The sequence below is a fragment of the Hemicordylus capensis genome, chromosome 1 (assembly GCF_027244095.1).
Source record: "Hemicordylus capensis ecotype Gifberg chromosome 1, rHemCap1.1.pri, whole genome shotgun sequence".
NCBI lineage: Eukaryota > Metazoa > Chordata > Lepidosauria > Squamata > Cordylidae > Hemicordylus > Hemicordylus capensis.
In genome coordinates, this window is record NC_069657.1 from 188,655,499 (window position 1) to 188,678,367 (window position 22,869).

The 22,869-nt window shown below is 44.8% G+C and overlaps 1 protein-coding gene across 15 annotated transcripts in view; it reads left to right on the forward strand.

Annotated features, from left to right (window-relative positions):
* The window catches only part of TANK (TRAF family member associated NFKB activator), a 96,978-nt gene that overhangs the window by 61,055 nt on the left and 13,054 nt on the right, over positions 1–22,869 (forward strand). For all 15 annotated transcript variants that reach the window (XM_053278381.1, XM_053278427.1, XM_053278445.1 and 12 more), the window contains 2 exons: positions 1,044–1,152; positions 8,659–8,786. In XM_053278381.1, coding sequence (XP_053134356.1) covers positions 1,044–1,152; positions 8,659–8,786 — 237 coding nt within the window. The remainder of the gene's footprint in view (positions 1–1,043; positions 1,153–8,658; positions 8,787–22,869) is intronic.

The following is a 22,869-nucleotide window of genomic DNA, read 5'->3' on the forward strand; positions in this document are numbered from 1 at the left end:
ATGTCCATTTGTTATGTAACAGTCACTGATCATGAGCATTCAGAGTTCTACAAGGCTTAGACACCATGTCCCACTGTTGATACAAGCTAGACTAGTGATCTTCATTAGAGCTCTGTGGAGAAAGCACAGGAAAAGCACTACACTTCCCCGTGGAGATGTGCACAAATGGGTTTATGCATTCCCAGGAGGCGGGGACGCACGAATCGTGCGTGTCTGCCACTTCTGATTTGACACTTATCGGGGCTGCAGAGAGGTACGCTGCAGCCCCGCACCAGTGGTTTTGGGCACAGCACCAGCAGGGGGAAAGTGGTGGGGAAGGTAAGGGCACCCTCCCTGCCCCTTAAAGCCCCCCCCCCTCCGAACCAGCTCAAACACTGGTCTGCTGAACCGGTTCAGCACTCTGTAAAAGGCACACTGAACTGGTTTGTGCACATCCCTACTTCCCAGTGGAGTGCTTTCCCGTGCTCTTTGCACTCCTCCTCAGATGGCAGTGTGTCTCGAGAGGGCTCTCTCCCTTAAAGAAGTCCCACCAGCACTGGAGAAAGTGCAGCACTGATTGCCCAAAGAGGGTGCCGGGGAAGCTGTGCAGAATATTTGGCTTCATCTGAAACTTTTCACAGGCCTAACAGTTAGTCAGGGAGCTACACTAAGGGTCAGTGGAAGCTGCCTCTGGCTCCCAGACCTTGACGTGAAGAAAACTGAGCTAGGCTGTTAGCGCATTTGATGAGCATAGCTGTTGATGCCAAGACACAGAGGCAGGTTCTGTACTTGTCTGAGTAAAGCCTTACATCCAAGCAAAATAAACCTAGGCATATATGAAGTTGTCTTCTACTGAGACAGGCCATTGACCCATCTCATTCAGGGTTACCTACCCTGTCTGTCAGCAGCTCTCCAGGGCTTCTGGCAGGAATCCTTTTCCAGCCTGACTTAGAGACTGAGCCTGGCAATTGAACACAGAACCTTCTGCATCTAAAGCATATGGTCTGCCACTAAGCTATGGCCTCTCCACATAATGACTATTGCTAACTATATCATCTTTACAGACGGACAGCTATGAGAAGCAAATACGCGAACAACAGGAACAAATCGTACATCTAACCAGCATTGTTACAAAACTCAAATCACAGCTGGCTGCCTTGAATGTGAACAGAGGTATGTACTCTTCATACATATATGTACAGTGGTCCCTCGACTTACGTAATTAATCCGTTCCGAACGCACGTTCAGAGGTCGAAATTTTCGTAAGTCGAAGAACGCACCACGGAGGTCTGGAAACATTCGTAAGTCGAGGAAACCGCATCTAAAAATTCGTAGGTCGAGTAAGCTGAATCTAAACCGGCAACTACTTCCGGTCTTTTTTGTCGCTCGTAACTCGAAAACATTGGATGTCGAGTAGTTCGTAGGTCGAGGGACCACTGTATATATAAATGGCCACAATCCAGAAGGCTTTTCTACATTATTGTTCTTTCCCACACAATGGAATGCATTTCAAAAGCACAAAATGGTGATGGAGCATGAATAACTGAGAACAGGATAATGGCTAGAGACTCTTTTCTGAGTATCCCTGCTTCCGCATGTGAGGTGAGTGGTGATATGGAAAAGGACCCATTTGTGGAATACCTTCCCCTGAGAGACTTGCCTGGCATCCCCATTACTAGTTTCTAGCTAATGGGTTAAGACTTTTCTACTTGCCAAGCATTTTAGTTGGTGCTGATTTTTATGGAACAGTGGCCTGGTAGGGCTTTTGTACTGAACAGTTTTCATTGCTGTTTATTCCCTGGCAATTTATTTTATGCTGCTTCCTTATTTTTTGCTTTAGAACATAAGAACAGCCCTGCTGGATCAGGCCCAAGGCCCATCTAGTCCAGCATCCTGTTTCACACAGTGGCCCACCAGATTCCACTGGAAACCTACAGGCAGGAGTTGAGGGCATGCCCTCTCTCCTGCTGTTACTCCCCTGCAACTGGTACTCAGAGGCATCCTGCCTTTGAGGGTGGAGGTGGCCTATAGCCCTCTGACTAGTAGCCGTTGATAGACCTCTCCTCCATGAAGTTATCCAAACCCCTCTTAAAGCTATCCAAGTTGTTGGCTGTAACCACATCTTGTGGCAGAGAATTCCACAAGTTGATTGTGCGTTGTGTGAAAAAGTACCTCTATTTGTTGGTCCTAAATTTCCTGGCAATCAATTTCATGGGATGACCCCTGGTTCTAGTGTTATGTGAGAAGGAGAAGAATTTCTCTCTATCCACTTTCTCCACACCATGCATGATTTTATAGACCTCTATCATATCTCCCTGCAGTCATCTTTTTTCTAAACTAAATAGCTGCAGGTGTTGTAGCCTTGCCTCATAAGGAAGGTGCTCTAGGCCCCTGATCATCTTGGTTGCCCTCTTCTGCACCTTTTCCAGTTCTACAATGTCCTTTTTTAGATGTGGTGACCAGAATTGTACACAGTACTCCAGGTGTGGCTGCACCATAGTTTTTTATAAGGACATTATAATATTAGCCATTTTATTTTCAATCCCCTTCCTAATGATCCCTAGTATGGAATTTGCCTTTTTCATAGCTGCCTTACATTGAGTCAACACTTTCAACGAGCTGTCCACCACGACCCCAAGATCCCTCTCCTGGTCAGTCACCAACAGCTCAAACCCCATCAGCGTATACTTGAAGTTGGGTTTTCCCCCACAATGTGCATTACTTTACACTTGCCAACATTGAACCACATTTGCCATTTTGTTGCCCACTTACCCAGTTTGGAGAGATCCCTTTGGAGCTCCTCACAATCTGTTTTGGATTTCACTACCCAAAAGAGTTTGATATCATCTGCAAATATGGCCACCTTGCTGCTTACCCCTACTTCTAGATCATTTATGAATAAATTAAAAAGCACTGGTTGCAGTACAGATCCCTGGGGGACCCCACTTCTTACTTCTTCCATTGTGAAAACTCTCCATTTATACCTACCCTCTGTTTCCTGTCTTTCAACCAGTTAGCAATCCCCACATGTACTTGTCTCCTTATCCTATGCCTGCTAAGTTTTCTAGGGTGTCTTTGATGAGGAACTTTGTCGAAAGTAATTTGGAAGTCCAGGTATACTATGTCAACTGGATCACCTTTCTCCACACACTTGTTGACACTCTCAAAAACTCCAAAAGGTTTGTGAGGCAAGACTTGCCTTTCAGAAAACATGCTGGTTCTCTCCCAGCAGGGCCTGTTCTTCTAAGTCCTTTACAATTTTACCCTTGAGGATGCTTTCCATCAATTTGCCTGGAACAGACATTAAGCTAACCGGCCTGTAATTTCCAGGATCGCCCCTGGATCCCTTTTTTAAAATCAGTGTTACATTGGCTACTTTCCAGTCCTCCGGTACAGAGCCTGATTGCAGGGATAAGTTATATATTTTAGAAAAGAGGTTGGCAATTTCACATTTGAGTTCTTTGAGGACTCTTGGATGGATGCCATCCGGCCCTGGCAATTTGCTAGTTTTCAGTTTTTCCAGACAGTTTAGAACATCATCTCTTGCCACTGCTATCTGACTCAGTTCTTTAGCCTGTATCCCTGAAAAGAATGGTTCAGGGACAGGTATATGCTCAGTATCCTCTGCCGTGAAGATGGACGCAAAGAACTCATTTAGATTCTCTGCATCCTCCATATCCTCCTTAATAATCCCTTTCACTCCCTCGTTGTCTAATGGTCCAACTGCCTCCCTGGCAGGTTTCCTGCTTCTGATGTATTTAAAGAAGTTTTTGTTATTCCCCTTGATGTTTTTAGCTAAATGTCTCTCAGACTCTCTTTTCGCCTCCCATATTGTCCCCTGGCATTTCTTTTGCCAGAGTTTGTGTTCTGTTCTGTTCTCTTCATTTGGACAGGCCTTCCAATTTCAGAAGGAAGTCTGTTTTATCTGAATCCTTTCCACCCTCATACTTTAAAGGATGGCTTTTGCCAAACCGGATACTGCCTAGCTCATGTCGACTATTCCTCAGGTGTCATTTTAAAAGCTGCTCTGCAACCTTTTTGATTTTAAGCACCAGCAGTCTGGTTCCATCTTGCTTCAAGTACAGCCCATCCCTTTTGTACAGGCCTTACTTGCCCCAAAATATATCCCAGTGCCTAACAAATCTAAACCCCTCCTCCCGGCACCAACATCTCATCTACGCATTGAAACCCTCAGCTGTGCCTGTCTCACTGTACATGCATGTGGAACAGGTAGCATTTCTGAGAATGCTACCTTGGGGGTCCTGGACTTCAGTACGCTATCAGCCTACATTTAGCTTCCAGGACCTCCTGACTACATTTCCTCACATTGTTGGTGCCGATGTGCACCACGACAGCTGTCTCCTCACCAGCACTGCCTAACAGCCTATCTAGATGCTGTGTGATGTCCACAACCTTTGCACCAGGCAGGCAAGTCACCGTGTGGTCAACACGCGGGTCACAGACATTTATAACTCGAATGATCGAATCACCCACTACAAGGAGGCCCCCACCCCCCGGAGGAGTATCCCCTGCGCGAGAGGATATGGGCTCATCATCCATGGAAGGGGTCCCGTATAAAGGAGCATTTCCCTCTTCCTCAGACCGATGTCCTCCTTGCCCGAGACCTTCATTCTCCCTGATAGCAGAGGAGCTATCAGCCCTGGAGTGGGATGCCTCTGTCACATCCCATCTATAATAATTGTGGTGTGTTGAGTATTCTGTGTTTTAATTGTTTTAAATACCATAGTTAGCTACTTTGGACATTTTAGCTTAAACTGAAAAGTGGACTATACATCTTTTTTAAAAAGAAGGAGAAGAAGAAAAGGTGTTCTGTATTGTCCCAAGTTTTTGTTTTGTGTAACTCGGGGCACAGCTGCACAACTGTGTCCCTCCAGTTGTTGTTGGACCATAACATCACCCCTCACTATTGTCCACTCTGGTTGCAGATGAAGGAAGTTGTAGTTCAACAACAGCTAGAGGGCCAAAGTTGTGCAGCCCTGGTGTAATGTATTGTAATTGAGGGGCTGGAGTGCCATCATATTTGCAAAATGTAGAGCTCGCCAGCAAGGAGGTAGAACCAGACCTGAGTGTGAGTGTGTGTTCTAGGCTCTCTCCCTTTCTTCAAGACAGTGAGGAGATTCTCATGATCAGCAAAAAGCGGGCCAAGGGAGCCTAGCCTGCTTTCTGCCGATCGTCTGCTGCCACGGGAGTTGTGCGGCTCCCGGCAACAAACCTCCCAAAGTACCCCTCCCCTTAGCCGAGGTTAGCGGAGCGAGCGCTCCGTTAACCTCATCTTTCTGATCATGTATTGCCGCGGCACAGCTCCATGCCGTGGCGACACACGAGGAGACCCCCGCTAGGCGGCTGGAACGAGCCTTCTGGCCCTGGGGGTCTCTCCAGGATGCCTCGCATGCTTGCGCGGGGCATCCTGGAACTTCTGGGGGCTGCGCAGCTCCTGATCCCTGCAGCCCCCGCCAGCCCCATGACAGAGCCGACAGTCGTGTGGGAAGCTGATCCGGCCGCCCAGGGCTGCCAGCGTGCTCGTCTGTGGGGAGAGTGGGCAAAGCCTCCTCTCCCTGCTAACCCCATTCAGGCGAGTCTCGCTGATCGTGAGACTCGCCTCTGTATATTATTGAGTTAGGCATGAGCCTTGTCACAGCCTCTGACTACTAGTAATCAGTAACACACTACTGATTATTCAGTAGTGTGTTGTTTTGCCACTTATGCTCATAAGTTACTTTTTTTTTTTTAAATGCTGCTTCTTTATATTTTCGCTGGTCCAGGCCATGACTTGTGTAGTCCAACATCCTGTTTTCCACAGTGACCAACCAGATGCCTCTGGGAAGCTCACAAGCAGGAGATGAAGGCATACTTCTCTCCCGCCATTGCTCCCCTGCAACTGACGCAGAGGCATCCTACCTCTGAACCTGAAAGTCATATCTAGCTATCATGGTTAGTAGTCACTGATACACTTGTTCTCCATTAATTTATCTAATCCCCTTTTAAAGCCATCGAAGCTAGTAGCCATCACCATATCTTGTTGCAGTAAATTCCCTAGAATAATTAGGTGCTGTGTGAAAAAGAATTTCCTTTTGTCTGCCCTAAATTTCCTACTGATCATTTTCATTGGATGGCCCCTGGTTCTAGTGTTGAAAGGAAGGAAGATAAACTTCTCTATCACTGTCTCCACACCAGGCATAACTTTATAAGCCTAAGTAATGTCTCCTCTTAGTCAGCTTTTTTTCTAGTCTACAAAGCCTCCAGAATTGTAGTCTTTCCTCATGAGGAAGGTGCTCTAGAATACATCATTTTGAATGCCTCCTTTTGCAGCTCTACAATATCATTTTTGAGATGTGGCATATCACCTTAAGTGGCACAGTGGGGAAAGGCTTGACTAACAAGCAGAAGGTTGCCGGTTCAAATCTCCGCTGCTACTATATCACGCAGCAGCGATATCGGAAGATGCTGAAAGGCATCATCTCATATTGCGCAGGAGGAGGCAATGGTAAACCCCTCTTGTATTCTACCAAAGACAACCACAGGGCTCTGTGGGCGCCAGGAGTCGAAATCGACTTGACAGCACACTTTACCTTACTTTATACAGATATATTCTCACACCATATATTTGTATAAGGGCACTATAATATTAGAATTTTTATTTTCAGTCCCTTTCCTAATGATCCCTAGCATGGAATTTGCCTTTATCACAGCTACTGCTCATTGGGCTGGCATTTTCATTGAATTATCCATCACTGTGAGCCCTTTGAGGACAGGGATCCATCTTATTTATTTGTTATTTCTCTGTGTAAACCGCCCTGAGCCATTTTTGGAAGGGCGGTATAGAAATCGAATGAATAATAATAATAACCCCAAGATATTTTTCCTGAGTAGTCACTGACAGCTCAGACTTCATCAGTGTATATGTGAAGTTGGGATCTTTTTGCTGCTGTTGTTGCTCCAGTGTGCATCACTTTACAGTATTTACATTGAACCACATTTTTTTTGTTGCCCATTCACTAAATTTGGAGAGATGCTTTTGCACCTCTTTGTAATTCATTTTAATTTAAAAGCACAGATTCTTGGCTGATCCCACTTCATACTTTCCTCCCCTGACCATTTATTCCTGCTATCTGCTTCCTTAATGAGTTACTAGTCCATAAAAGGACTGCCTTCTTATTGCATGACTACTAAGTTTTTGGCAAGGGACTTTCTCAAAAGCTTTTTGAAAGTCCAAGTTATATATGCAGTGTCTCCAGATCATCCCTATCCACATGCCTTTTGACATTCTCAGAAGTCTAAAAGGATAGTGAGGCAGGACTTGACTTTGCAGAAGTTGCGCTTATTCTTCTTTGGCACTACCTGTTCTTCTATATGCTTAATAACCTTATGTTTTCCACTAATTTACCTGAAACAGATGGTAAGCTAATGGGCTTAAAATTTCTCAGATTCCCCATATCCTTTTTTAAAAAACTGATGTTATATTGGCTGCCTCTCAATCCTCTGGCATAGAGCCCAGTTTTAGGGACAAGTTGCATATTTTTTCTAGAAGATCAGCAATTTTACATTTTAAGTCCTTGAAGACCTGACTTACAGTGTCCTGCTTCTAGGGAAGGCTGTTGAAGGTGGAGAGAAGAAGGAAAGAGGCATATAAAAAGGAAGTGGGGATGTTAAAAATAAAGAAAAGAAATATTGAGGAGAAATGAAGAAACAGGAACAAGGGAAAGAAGGGGTTCAATCTAAGGAGGATACGTGAAAAAGAACATTAAAGTTGCACATCATTGTTCACTTTCTAGATGGCATCAGTTTGACAAGACTGCAGTGCTGATACTGTTCTGAGTTATGCATGCTTGAATCCATTGACTTAATTGGTTTTTGTTTGCTGTAAGTGACATCAGCTTCCTGAAACAGCTGCCCAGTATTATCTACTTGAAGAGGGGCGGGGGACGTCTGCACTGTACTTCAAACATTACAGTGTATGCACAGTTTCTTATACAGAGATTATCTCCATCTGGGGAAATGGTGCTAAACAGAATGTGTGGAATCAGTCCATGGTACAAACTTCCACATACTGGCTGACATCCATCACTGCATCAGCACAGGGTTCGTCTGCGTGTCAAACTACCACTATAGTTTGGATTAGAGTTCATTTGTGAGCCTCTGGGCAAAAAACCACCATAGTTTCATGCTTTTCAGATTATTGAATGCTACATTAAAGCTTCACTGTATGTGTATTAACTTAATCCATTGACATCTCAATATATGCAGAAATACCTCATTCATTTAAATGTTCTGGGAGATCAGGGCAGCTTTTCATAACTTGTTGAGCAGCCATCCAAAGCTTCCATCAAATTTCTCAAATACTTGTTTGAAAGGGCAGGCAGAGCATACTTGGATAAGTAGGAGGCTCAGATCGGTTCTGCTGTTAGGACAGTTACTGAAGTAAAGATTTCATACTGCTTTCCAGATCCATATGTTAATTTGTTGCTTTAGACTGTTTTATTTATTTTAATTGATTGTTTTAAATCTTTATTTTAATTGTTAAATTTTTCTGTGTGTTTCAATTGTAAACTGCCCAGAACTGTTAGATGGAGCAGTATATAAATATAACTTTTTCACATCTGGTTTTTTACTATTTCAATAAAAACAAAGCAGTACTCAAAATTACTCTTTATTTTACAGTTAATACACACGATCAAGTTCCAGTACTTGAAGACAAAACAAGAAGAAATGGTACCTTGCTAAACTTGAATTCTGATCAGCTCCATGAAAAGCTGAAACAATCAGTGCAAAGAGAGAAACAGCTAAAGGTACAATTGTTCTTGCAAGGTCTAGGGAGTTCTGACAGTCTGAAAAAGATAAATTACAAGTCTTAATTTATGCCAATTGTTGCAAGTTTTTTAATCTACCTGGTGGAAAATCAGGTTCCCCCAACTATGTAAATTACTGTTCAAGTGAAATTGCCAATGTTTTATTACTTCTTCCAGCATTATTTCCTTTTAAAGTCCCATTTATGCAGAGAGAGTTGAGATATTCAGCTTTTTCAGCAAATAAGAGATCTTACTGGCATGGACATGCAAACTGCATGAAAAATCTGAGACACTGGAATGCTTATAAACAGCCGAAAGTAAAGATGGATGATATACTTTTGAACAATTATTTGTCTTACTCTTGTTTTGCTGATGTTCATTTTTGAGGCACTCCCCATTTAAGTTTTTTAAGTTAAAGAATAAAATTCAAATCTCCAGAACTGGCAGCAAAGTGTTTGTAAAACAAGAAACAAAAACCTTATCTTCCATTCTTAATAGTTATCTCTATACATTTTAACTCTATTTCCATTTATAAACATATACAAAAAATTTACCCCCAAAAAAGTATTTCCAATATTAAAGTAAAAAAAAGAATATAGGTATCTAACAAAGGGGAATCAGTTATTCTTCTAGAATTAGAGACAGACATTCCTTTTCTTTTTTTGATCTGTCAGAAAATGAATTTCAGCAATTTCCAAAAACTTGTGAAAGTTTTGATTGTAGTGGATGGGAACCAGGCCCAAACCCTCCTTGTCTATTTATATATTGAATGTTATTTGTTGTGGCAAGTTCTTGGTCAAAGTTCCAGTTGCTCATAGAATGCCTCGTGCAGAAGGAAATCCATTCAGTAATCAAAGAGTGGCTTTACCCTGTATTAGTGATAGTGTGAAATTGTGCTCTGATCCTGTAGAGAGGAAGGCTGCATGTGTAGTGCATTTTCAAGCCAGTTCATTGCCTGCCTTCATTCCCATTTGGTACTCATCTTTTAAGTGTTGCCTACTGAGCTGACAAAAGAATAGCCAATCAAGCGTTCTCTAAATGTACAAGATAGTTAGTGGTAGTAGTGGGGTTAGTAATGGGAAGCCTCCTGTTAGTAGTGGGGTTTTGGGGTGTTGTGGTTACAGTGAGATAAAAAGTGAGGGACAGAGAGAGAGAGGTCATGCATATGACCGTGGCAGTGGTGGAGAGGAAAACAGGGTTGGACCTTCTTTCACCCCAGATGACTGACAGAGTAACCAAGCTGTGTGGCTCACACACCCACACGATAGGCACTGCTGCAAGCCACAGGGAAATGAGCCTCCAGGTGTCTCAGTGCACTGTGCGATGAGCATGGTGCATTGGGGGAATCCCCCGTGAGTCAGGCGCTCTAGGCACCTGACTCTGTGTGCACATACACACGACCCCATCCCTGAGGTTCAGGGCATTCTTGCCGGGGTTAGAAGTCAGGCTAGTGGGGGCGGAAGCACCAGGATCTGGAACAATCCCGGCCCTCCACACAAGCAGCCCAACCGAGGCTGGACTGCCCTAGCCTGGGTTGGGCTGCTCATTTGAATGGACTCATAGTTATATATCTGTTGTGCCCAGCTGGGATTGCAAGGCATAATTTCAAAGACTTGAAAATGAAATTATTATGTATACATTTGGGCAAATGTTCTCTACCTCATTTTAGTCTTTTTGTGACCTCGCTTACTGCATTTCTAGTCCTACAACAAGACTTGTATGTGTAAGACATGCTCTGTCTGTACAAAGGTAGGAATATACTATAAAAGGCCAGGGAACTACATGCTAGCTTGCTTTCATGCCTCATCCCTAAGATGTAACATGGCTATGTTGGAAGCAGTCAGCTCAGCGTAGTATGTAGGGAACCAGGTGATTGTTCACTTCTTGGATGCTTTCGCATAGTGATATCTTGGAGAAAAATTTAGGATGGAGGGTTCTGGTTCTCATTCATATATACACACACACACACACACACACACACACACACACACACACACACCCCAAATTGAAAGATTGTGATGCCTTGATCAACATTACATCCCACTTAGATTGATGACAGGTGCCCTCAATGTATATGAATAAGTAAATATTGAATAAGTACATGTTATATACACTTACACATGTACAATTCTAAATTTTTGGAGGATGCAGCGTCTCCTTCTCCCTAGAACAGGGATTCTCAACGTGTGGGTCTCCAGATGTAATTGACTTCAACTCCCATAATTCCCAACCAAAGACCACTGGGGCTGGGGATTATGGGAGTTAAAGTCCAGTGACATCTGGGGACCCACACGTTGAGAATCCCTGCCTTAGAAGATTGTCCATGCTACAATAAGCTAAACTAGCTGACCCCGCACAGAGCATCTGTGCGCTCTTTGGGGCCGGCGGTTACGTCTTCCCCCCCACCCTTCTGCCCCAGTCTCCACTTCCTGACCACGGCCAGCCCGTGCCGGGCCCAGCCACTTCTGCCCCCCCCTCTCCCCCCCCTTCCTGGGCCTTGCCTCTGCGGCCAGGCCGGGCCCGCCACCTCTGGCCTCCGCGGCCAGGCCTGCTGCCACCACAGCAACCAATCCTGCTGGGTGCACCTCAGCCAATCAGGCACCTCTGCCGCTCAGCCAATCAGCTGGGCGCTGGGACGCACATTCCAAGGCACATCCAGGAGAATTTTATATATATAGATGTCTAATGGTTTGATGGCCACTAAGCTCCAAATGTAATAGCTTTTAAAAAACAAACCTTTATACTTGTTAGAAAAAATGCAAGGGTCCTGCCATGTTTCCCTCTACCTAGCTGCCAATGATATTTGTATCTGCACAGCTTCCCCCACACACACACATTGACTCAAGCTACTCTGATATTGCCAGCAGACCAAAAGGAACTAGATGAATTAGGGATAGGCATTTATCAGTCAAAAATTCATGATCAAATTTGTAAACTAATGAGAACACTATTGTGTTAATTTCAAGAAAAGATCCTAATTGACAGTTATTGTGAAACAATAAAATGACAGTCTCTTCATGAGATATGGCAGGTCAGTGCACAAGCATCCCAATCGTATGAGCAATGGCATATGGCATCACTGGGGTCACAGGGAAGCCTAGGCAGGAGGCTCCTCATCACACTATTTAACCCTCCATTTACCAAGATACAACAGATGCTACCCTAAGCTTCCTTTCTGTGGGAGAAAGGAGAATTTATATAATCTGCTGTATCAGCTGTAGGGATGGGTCCAGACCAGTCCGGAGGCCATTCTAAAGGCCTCCAGACTGTCCAGACCACTCCGGACCTGGCCGGTTCGGTTCGGATGGGGTGGTTCCTTTAAGGGCGGGGAAGGGTTTACTTACCCCTCCCGCCGCTTTCCCCCCTACAGCGCGTGTATTGTATGTAGTAATTGGGGCGGCAGGATACCTCCCTGCCGCCCCTTCTCCCTCTTCAGTGCAAAAGCCTTCACGGAGCCTTTTGCACACTCCACGAGCTTCACATCTCCCTGATGTGCGTGCGTGTGGCCACACACGCGCGCACATCGGGGAGATGTGAAGCGCGTGCGCAAAAGGCTCCGTGAAGCCTTTTGCACTGAAGAGGGAGAAGGGGCGGCAGGGAGGTATCCTGCCGCCCCAATTACTACATACAATACACGCGCTGGAGGGGGGAAAGCGGCGGGAGGGGTAAGTAAACCCTCCCCCGCCCTTAAAGGAACCCCCGACAAAGTGCCGGACCGCAGCACTGCGGTTCCGTGCACACCCCTAATCAGCTGCCATCAGCTTCCTTCCTTTGTGGTGATCAGTCTGATTCTGGTTTTGGTTTGTTAGTAGAGCTGTCATGTTTAATCAGTTTATCAAATTGATTTTAAAAATCCTTTTGATCAACTAAAGAAATGCCCAGGTTAATCAGGCAGTAGATCTCTTTTTAAAAATCCTATTTTAATATAAATATTAATTTTTATAGACTGCAAAGGACAAGCATCATCTTAAGACATTCCTCTTGCTCCTCACACACAGCAGAGAACATCTCTTCTCTCCAGTCATATGAGAACACACACTACAGTGCACGCACTCATCTAAAACCAGGTGTGCATTTTGCCTCCGACCTATTGCTTTTGCCCTCATGCAAATTTAATTGATCAACTGCAACTTGTAAGATTAATCCACTAAGATTATATGGGTGGCATCCCTGTCTGGTTGGACTGCCCTCTGCTTCCATGTTTGGAGCAATCTCCTTGATTCTAAGATGGTTTTCCATCTAGACGAAGTTCAGGACCAGATCTGCTTAGCTTCAGCAGTAGAACATGCATGCCTTTACACTGTTGTTCAGACTCCTTCTCTTCTTTCCCTTTGCCCTCCTATAGATTAGGTATAAGTACTACCTATGGCCTGATAGATATAAAGCAATATGAAAATAATCATATTGGGAAGCTTATTTTAGAATTGGCTTGTAGAAAATTGTACAACCTATGGCCAGATAGATATAAAGCAATATCAAAATAATCATATTAGAAAGCTTATTTTAGAATTGGTTTGTAGAAAATGAACTAGGAACACTATTTCTGTCAACTCAGCAAATTTCAATCATACATGTTAATTTGTTGTTTTTTTAAAAAATAAAATAAAAACCAGAAGCCTGTTTTGTTGAATTAATGACAGTTGATAATTATGTTGTGGGAATCTAATTTGAGAGCAAGCCTCTCTTTAAACAAGCCTTTGCAATTACTGTTCAGAAATTTGAAACTAAAAACAAAACAGAAAATCTCATCCCCTGATGGTAACAGCATAATAACAATTTCTTTTGTACTTCTTAAATAGAAAAGGGTATTAGAATGCTGCCCAAGGGTGATTGTACTGTAAAAACATCAGTGTGTTCTTTACAGTAAACTGTTAAGTAAGATTGGAGTTATAGTGGTAAGTAGATGTCCAGGTTACATTTTGATTGCCATGGCCGAAATGTAGGGCTATGTATTGGGACTTGTTTGGAGGAGAGCTGGTCTTGTGGTAGCAAGCATGACTTGTCCCCTTAGCTAAGCAGGGTCTGCCCTGATTGCATATGAATGGGAGACCACATGTGTGAGCACTGCAAGAGATTCCCCTTAAGGGGTGGAGCCACTCTGGGAAGAGCACAAGGTTCCAAGTTCCCACCCTGGCATCTCCAAGATAGGGCTGAGAGAGATTCCTGCCTTCAACCTTGGAGAAGCCACTTCCATTCTGTGTAGACCAGGGAGTCTCAACGTTGTGTCCCCAGATGTTATTGGACTTCAGCTCCCATAATCCCCAGGCCCAGTGACCTTTGGCTGGGGATTATGGGAGTTGAAGTCCAATAACATCTGGGGACCAACGTTAAGAATCCCTGGTGTAGACAATACTGAGCTAGATGGACCAATGGTGTGGCTCATTATATGGTAGCTTCTTATGTTCCTATGTTCACTGTGTGGTCTTAGCCTTCTCCCTCCTGCCACGCCACAATAAGGGGACAATTTCTAGGCAGTTTACAATCTAAAAAATAGCCATTTAAAAGAAACAACTAAAGACAGTTAAAGTAGTTAAACAAAGACAATTAAATAGAAGTACAAACAGCATGATTAACCAGTTATATTTTTAAGGCCACCAACAAACTCAACCCACACATCTTGGAAGAAAATGCATACCCGAAGTGTGGCCTGCTGACTAATTGTTTATTGGACCTGTGAGAAGCTTTGGCCAAAACTGTATACTCTGCACCATCCCCTGGCAGCATGTGGAGATGACCATTCTCACTGCACCATGCTGCGTTTTGCCCAACACCAGGGGCTCCTTTAAGGGAAAATTAACCTTCTTCAGCTCTGCCCCATCTTGGAAGGTGTGTAAGGAGTGCTGCGAAGTGCAGACCTTCCTGGTGCCTTCCATATAGCACTCTTAAGAAAGGGCTCTTAAATGGCCCTCCTAACACTAAGAAAAGCGCATTACTGTGCAGAGATCAGTACAGTGGGAAATGGCTCTCAAGTTGAAGGTTCTTTTTCCAAAGTGGCTCCCACTTGAAAAACAAGTGGTGGTTGAAGATATGTGGTGGTTGAAGATAATGTACACCATCTTAGGCCACCTTGAGTTAAGAAGTTCTGGAAGAGAAGTGATCTATAGATCTAAAAAATAAAACACTTCACACACGTTAAGGTGGGAGGAGAGCTGCGCAGGAGCCTGGAGGAAGGTGCACTCGCATGCGCGCGCACACACCTTAGAAGGAACAGTGACTACATCATAAGAAACCAATATATATCTACCCAGTAACTACTAAATTACAATATTGACAACAATACACATGCTAAAAATAAAATTTTAAAAGGATCAAATACTACTTAAAAACAACTACCCATCATCATTACATATATAATACACATCAATAGAATTAACAGCCATGTCACTAAAAAACAGACAAGATTTCTAAAATTACAATGGCAAGGAAACCAAGATGAATGTAATTAATGCATATAAAACCTACTACATAGCTGCCATCCAATTAATCTCTTCATTGAGATACATGGGGCATAACAGTTTGGAGTTGGTGTATCCAGTACACTTCTCTTCTTTGTAATTTTTTAGGGAGGTTATTCTCAGAGGCCCGAAACTGTATTTCAAATGAATGATGAGACAACCTTAAGCAGGGCCTCCAAAGAATATTTTAAAACTACAAGTAGGTTCAAAAGGGAGAAGGCAGTCCTTTTGGTTCTTGACTTCCAAGTTGAATTTTTAAAAACCGAACATTAGGGTCTCATTTTAAATGTGATGCATATAGGAGAAGTTTACCTGTTCAGCTTTTCGTTACACTGGCTTGATGTTCAAACAGATTTTCAGCCACTACAAATCAATGTTAGTGCTGTGCTTGCCCAAGCTTTGGTTCTTAACATGCTAAATCTGTATGGGTAGGCCAAGCAACCTGGATGAAATGAGACACTGTCCTTGTGAATGTGTGAAAGAGGAATGCTTTTTCCTTGTGTGCCCGGCATTGCAATTAAATTGAGCCAGCCAGAGGCAACTGCATACTCCTTTGCACAATATGGCTGTGCTGCTCCTGCATTGCATAACTTCTAATCTACCTACTTCTTAATAAGTATGCTTATACAACACAAGACTGAGGCTGCATCATGTTAGATGACTATGACTATGAATATTTATATGTGGGTGGTCCTTTACTGAACCAAAGAGAAAAGATGGATATGGTGGGGAAAATGCTGGTCATGTGGAACAACCTCCATACAGTCAGTCCCTTGGACATATGAAATCAGTCCTCGGTGATATGGCTGGAAATGTCTAGCAGTCATATAGACCACAATTTCTCAACCACCAGTCCCTGGACCGCTGCCGGTCCCTGAAGGGTTGAGTGCCAGTCCCTGACTGGGAGTCAACCCCCACCCCCACCCCAAACAACTGCAATCAAGGCACTCACTTCCTCAATTTTACACATGGCACGGAAGAGGGAGAGAAGGAGTATCATGGAGGCATGGGACCCTGCTTCCGCCTTGCCTCCACGTGCTGCTGAGATCTTCTTACAGCTATCTTTACCTTTACAACTTCAAACTGTATGCGGCGTGGGGGCATTGAGGAAAAGGTATGGCAGTGGGCACCACTTGAAGGGCTGCTGGTTCTTGCATGCTCATTATTTGCAGCCAAAGGTTGATTGATTGAAACCCAGCTGCCTGTTGCAGCCGAGGCGCCTTGAGAGGAAACCCTTTTTTCCTCTTGCATCGGTGCGGTGTTGTGGTCCCTCGGCCCCCTGTAACCACCTGGTCTGCATCGCCCGTGGAAGACGGCGGTCCCCTTTGTGACCTCGCCAGGGGGTGGAACCTCTGGCTGGGATCATGCCGTGGTGAGGGCTAAGCGGTGGAGGGAGGGAGGAGAGCTGCCTTGGCTCGGGCTTTACAGAAAGGGAGTGCAAGTGGACCTTTCTCGGGAGGGGGAGCAAGCACATGTACCAAGGAGGGCTAAGTGGCGGAGGGAGGCAGCGTGGTGTGGGGGAGAGGCAAGAGACCATTTTGTGCATTCATGCAAAAGGGTCATTGGATGAATGGCACTGGAATGAAGTGATCCTGGGGATTTGATGCCCAGCGCAGTTCGTGTCCTATCCCAACTGATTTAAAACCAGCTGCCTGTTGGGGCCAAGGCACCTTGAGAGGGAATGCCATTTCCCTCTTGCATTGGTGGGGCGTTGTGGTCCCTCGGCCCCCTATAGCCCCCTGGTCTGCACCGCCGGTGGAAGACGGCAGTCCCCTTTATGACTTCGCCAGGTGGGGGGGACAACCTCTGGCCGGGATCACGCCACGGTGAGGGCTAAGCAGTGGAGGGAGGGAGGAGGGCTGCCTTGGCTTGCCTTGCAATGACGCATGGACAGCATGTGGGACCACGTGAGCTGCATGGCCCCAAAGGCAGGCTGGTGTGATTGGCACATGCAGGGGAGTTGGGAGGGGGCACAGAAGCGTGCACTGCAAGAGACAATGGGGGAACACCTGCTACACTCTAGTGCGCAAGCACAGCGGCAGCAGCTCTTGGACCCAGGCGACCTTCCGAGCATGGTCCGGTGCACCATTGCCTCGCCCACCCTGAACAGTGCCCCGTCTCCCCAGCGAGGAAGACGAGCCATCCACCACTACAACGCCCCGCGCCCCCCACCATCTCAGAATTGCCTCCTTCCCTTTAACACCAGGTCCTCACCGCTCTTCTTCACGTTTTCTTTCACCATTTAAAAAAAAAAACCATTCCCAGCATCTGCCACGTAACTGTTTTTAAGGAGTTTTGGAGGAGCTGTGCAGGTTTAATTAGGTCTGCCTTACAAAGTGCACAATTAAGAGCAGGATCCAGATCAAGCCAGGTGATCATGACCAAGCAGCATTGATGCAAATGAGAAATGGCTACATTAATTTCAGTGGGTGGTCCTGACTAACGTGGTCTGGATCCGGCCCCGTGACTACACAACTCCGGCTAAAACTCCACCTCCATCAAGAGAGGGTTAAACTGTAGACTTTGGGCTCTACTGACAACTTGCCCAGCTTTGCTTTCCTCTCCTCACCTCCTTTTTGCTTTGCTTTACATCCAGCCTGATGAAGAGGTTTGGGGAATTCAAAAGCTTGCTTGTACATTGGTTTTGAAGTTTTTGAATTTTTCTAATGGCCCAACATCCCCTCTCCACTGAGTAATCACAAGCACCCCCACCCCACACATACTGGAGACATATTTGTTCACCCAGGCTTTTAGATTCAGGGGTTCTCAACCTTGGGTCCCCAGATGTTGGTGGACTTCAACTCCCATAATCCCCAGCCATAATGGCCAAATGCCATTGTGGTTGGGGGTTATGGGAGTTTAAGTCCACCAACATCTGGGGACCCAAGGTTGAGAATCCCTAATATTCCATGTTTGCAAAAGATTCCAAATTTAATGATTTTAATGCTTATATTATTTTAATTGTAAACTGCCCAGAGATGCAAGTTTTGGGCAGTATAGAAGTCTGATAGATAGATAGACTTAAACTTGAATCCCCTTTACTAACTGCTGGTCTGGGAAACTGCGCATGAAGAATGTAGCGGTCCTTGAAACTCTGCACGAGGAATTTAGCGGTCCTTCACTCCAAAAAGGTTGAGAAACACTGATATAGACAGGCCAGAGATAAGATTTGGTGTGCAAAATTGTAGTCACAAAAATGTATGTTTGTTTGTTTGGCAGCAGGACATCCACCTTTGCTGCTAGTCCATTTGGTAATCTTTCTATCCTTTTATCATTTTCATATATTTGGGAAGAGATCTATTTAAATGGCTGCCAATTCAGTAGTAGTGTATATGTGGTTGCAAAGTAGGCCCATATATTTATTCTCTTACTATATTTATTCAACCATAATGTAATATCTACAGGCATACATCTGGGTATCAGTACACCCAGTTCTTTATAATCCTTCTAATTCAGAGAAGAAAGGAAGACCAAGACATTGTTCATACAATCAAAAGGTGGTGTATACTGTAAATCCAATGAATTTGATAAAAATTTGAATATATGTGCAGATATAATATATTGTATGCATGATGAGGAGAATCTCATGAGGAGATTCTCATGCATCATGCATATATTGTATGCATGATGAGGAGAATGGGCCTATAATTTGCACTGTACAATTGAGACTGGTGATTAGTTGCAGCATCCTTGTTTAAAACTTAGTTTTGATCTTTATTTTCAAATTCATGAAATTCTTCTCCATTTCAGATTGGGAGATTGATTGCTGCCTCCCATCCCTCCTGCCTGGCCAGAGAATCAGCTTTGCTTTGCACGGCTGCCTTCATTGGAGCTGTGACCTTCCATTCCTGATTAGCTACACATGCAGGCATTAATTACCATCAGCCAAGTCTCAGAGTCTCTTGTGAAAGGGGAGGTTCTAGGTTTCTGGGCCTTATAAGGAAGGAGGTGCACCAGAGACGCAGCGGGAAGTAGGCTGCCAGCCTGTAGGCTCTCGCCAAAGCCGGCTGCCAAAGGGAGCCGGCCTTTGGTGCCGAGGCTTCAGTGTGGGACTGAGGGCTAGGATAGAGTATATTCTTTTATGGCTATTTTAGAAGCTGAAGCTCTTGCTTATATAACTTCTCTTGTCTGAGTCTTGGGTGAAAATAGTCTACAATGTGCCTAGGTTTGTCTGGAGATGGGGAGACATTGATTATGGGGTGGCTGTTCTGGTGGTGGTGGGGAGTCAGCAGGCCATTACAAGGGAAGGGAAATCAGAAATTTAATAGCTGTTTCCCCTTCTGGCTGTCCTGCCAGCTCTTTGACCTTAGGGAACAGTGCCAACTGCCCACAAAGCCTTGCCTTGCTCCTCTGTACTGCCAGATCAGCCCAGAATAAATCAGAAATCATCCATGTTCTGATTATCGATGAAGGGACTGACCAGGTATGTATCACAGGGACTTGGCTGGGGGAGGCTGGTGGCCCAGTCTGGTTCCAGCTTCTCCCTCCAGTTCCCTGTTGAAGTCTCTGACCATATTGAATGTGTTTACTTAAGTTTGGGGACCAGAGATAGACTGGGACTTCTGTTGCTTTACCAATTACCCTGTTGCCTAACAGAGTCCCCAACTGAGCTGATGGACTTGGTCTTGGGGTTGGAGTCTTCCAAGCTTGTGGTGGGGAGCTTCAGTGTTCCCTTCAGGACCAATTTGTCCAGGGTTAGGACTGCTCAGGAGTTTAGTGGCCATGATGACTATGGGCCTATCCCAAGTGGTTTCGGGACTGACGCACATTGCTGGTCACATGCTTCATCTGGTTTTTCACTCTGATCAAGGTGGTGTTCTGTGGGTGGGGACTGTGATTTCCCCATTGCGGTGGACAGGCCACCATCTGCTTAAGGTTAGACTCACAATCATGCCCCACCCCCGCAGGCAGTGAAACGCTGAATACTGAAACACTGAAGTCAGATCAGATTCTCCCTCTAAAGTAATTGACGCATATGACCAAGTGGTAAACACCATGATTAACACAACAGTTACACAGGCTTAAGAGATCATTAGTATGATGGTCCGCCCAAGAAGGTTATTGGATCCAGTAGGATTCCAAGAAGGATTTCGTGTTGGCTCTGGCAGTGATCCTGTTAATGCCCTGGTGGAAAATTGGATAGCAAACCCACCAGGACAGTAGACATGATAGCTCCTAGGTGTCCTCTCCGACTCACTTCAGAATTAGCCCTTTGGAATACGAAAGAACTACAGGAGCTGAAGTAGCAAAGTAGACAACTGGGGCGCAAGTGGAGAAAGACTCAACTCAAATCTGACAGCTTACAACATAGAGCGCTTGAACATCTATGCTCAGGCAATACATGTGGCAAAAAAGCGATTCTTTTCTGCCCATTTTGCATTTACAAGCTCATACCCAGCAGAGGTGTTCAGGGTTGTGACAGAGCTAGTACGTGCTCTTGAATTTGGAAACTTCTATCGCTATGAAATTTTTAAATGACTTTTTCCCCACATAAAATCTCCCATATTCGGGCCGGGTAATTGTGGACTCAGAGCCCACAATTACTGCAGTATCTGATGCGAAAGTGTCCAGCAGCTCCTCTTATGTGGTTAGGTTGAATCAGTTTCATTTTGTGACTCCTGAGGATATGGGCAAACTGCCTGGGACAGTGCGGCCTACTGTCTGTTTTCTTGACCCTTGTCCAACATGGCTTACACTATCAAGCGGTGGGGAGGGGCAGATGGTTGTAGAGAGCCTGGTAAATATTATAAATGCTTCTCTGAGGGAGGGCAGGATGCTTCCTGTCTTAAGGTGGCAATCATTAGACCTCTTCTGAAGAAGCCTACATTTGATCCCTCAGAATTAAGCAAGTATAATATCTAAGAGCCAGTGAATCTTCTAACCTTCTGTGGCTGGGCAAGGTAATTGAAAGAGTGGTGGCCTCCCAGCTGCAGACAGTGTTGGAGGAAACTGATTATCTAGACCCACTTCAAACTGGCTTTTGGTCAGGCTGTGGGGTGGAAACTGCCTTGGTCAACCTGATGGATGATCTCCAGTTAGGAACTGACAGCGGAAGTGTGATTCTGTTGTTCCTTTTGAATCTCTTGGCAACTTTCGATACTATTGGCCATAGTATCCATCTGGAACAACTGAAGGGGTTGGGGGTGGGAGGCACTGCTTTGCAGTGGTTCAGCTCCTACCTTTCATGTTACAATATGCTTAGATGGTCAATGGCTCTTTACATTGAAAATGTAACGTCTCAGTACAGAATCAAATGTGAATGCCCTATGTCTAGCCCTCCAACTGAAAATGTCTTGCATAACCTTATATCCCACATAACCTTATGTTATGTTTATTTTAGAATAGTGTTATACTGCTTTTCAGCAAAAAGTTCACAAAGTGGTTTACATAGCAGAGAAATTGGGGGTGGGAGGAGCTACCCTTTCCCAAAGAGGCTCACATTCTCCCCTCCCCCGCCTGGCAAAGACACAGGAAGATACCCGCAGAAAACACTATGCTGGAATGAATGGTGACAGTTGTTCTGCCCCTGCTAAGTGTAAGAGAATGGCCACATGAAAACTGCTTCTTTGCCCAGTTAGCAAAGGTCAAGCTAGTTTGCTTGCTTGATGCTGAGTCACAGCCAGAAGATGGCTGTCTTGTAGCCCAGTCCTATGCATGTTTACTTAAAAGCAGTTCCCACTACATTCAGCCTTTTCCCTATGGAACAATGTATAAGTTCACAGACCAGTAGATGTCTAAAGACATAGTGCTTCTAGGAGTATGCTTAGACATGTGAATGCAATCCAACAGTGTTTAGAAACACATGTTTCCTATAGATATACTTGTCAGTGTATCAGGTGAGATTGATTCAGACTCCCTGTCAAGTGTACACTTGGTAATAACCTCAGGTTAGTTGGTTTGCTGCATGTAATGTGTGCACTGGCTCGTGGATATTATAGAAGGCACAAGAAGAATACAAGACTTAGTGCTTATGTAGTATCTTGGTGCCTATGTAGTAACTTCTCACTAGCCCTTTCTTTCTCTCACATCTAACCACCTTTATGCTTAACCCTGCTTTGTACTTAAGATTAAATATCTCTTGTTTATCTAGCACTATGCATGGCTGATATGCTCACTAACATTGTGGAGGCTCACTGTGCAAATTACATCTGCAGCATTTAGTAATCCAGATTCACACTGCGAGCACAGAGAAGCAACATTTGCCAATCCCCCCACCCCAGAAGTGCTCCCTGTGACCCAGAAATATGCCCTTGAGGTCTGTAGGACTCTCACAGACCTACTTCCAGGTCGCTGGGAACACTTTAGGTGGGATCAGTGAAAATTGGGCACGCACAGCACCATTCTGGATTACTGACTACTGTGGGGGCATTTTGGAGTAGCAACCGAGAGATTTGTCTCAACCCCAAGGAGTTTGCAAGCTAAAATTCAGCACAGGAAATACAGTGTAGAGGGAGATGTTTGATCCATTTTGGTTATATCTACTTAAGTGTAGTTGGGGACATGGAATAAGGGATTGTGCCAAAATCTTCAAGGAAGGGATGTGTTTTTTTTAAAGAAGACTTTGGAAGAAAAAGAGGAAATGCAGCACCATGCAGATGTCCTGGGGGGCAGTTCCAGGCATAAAGGGC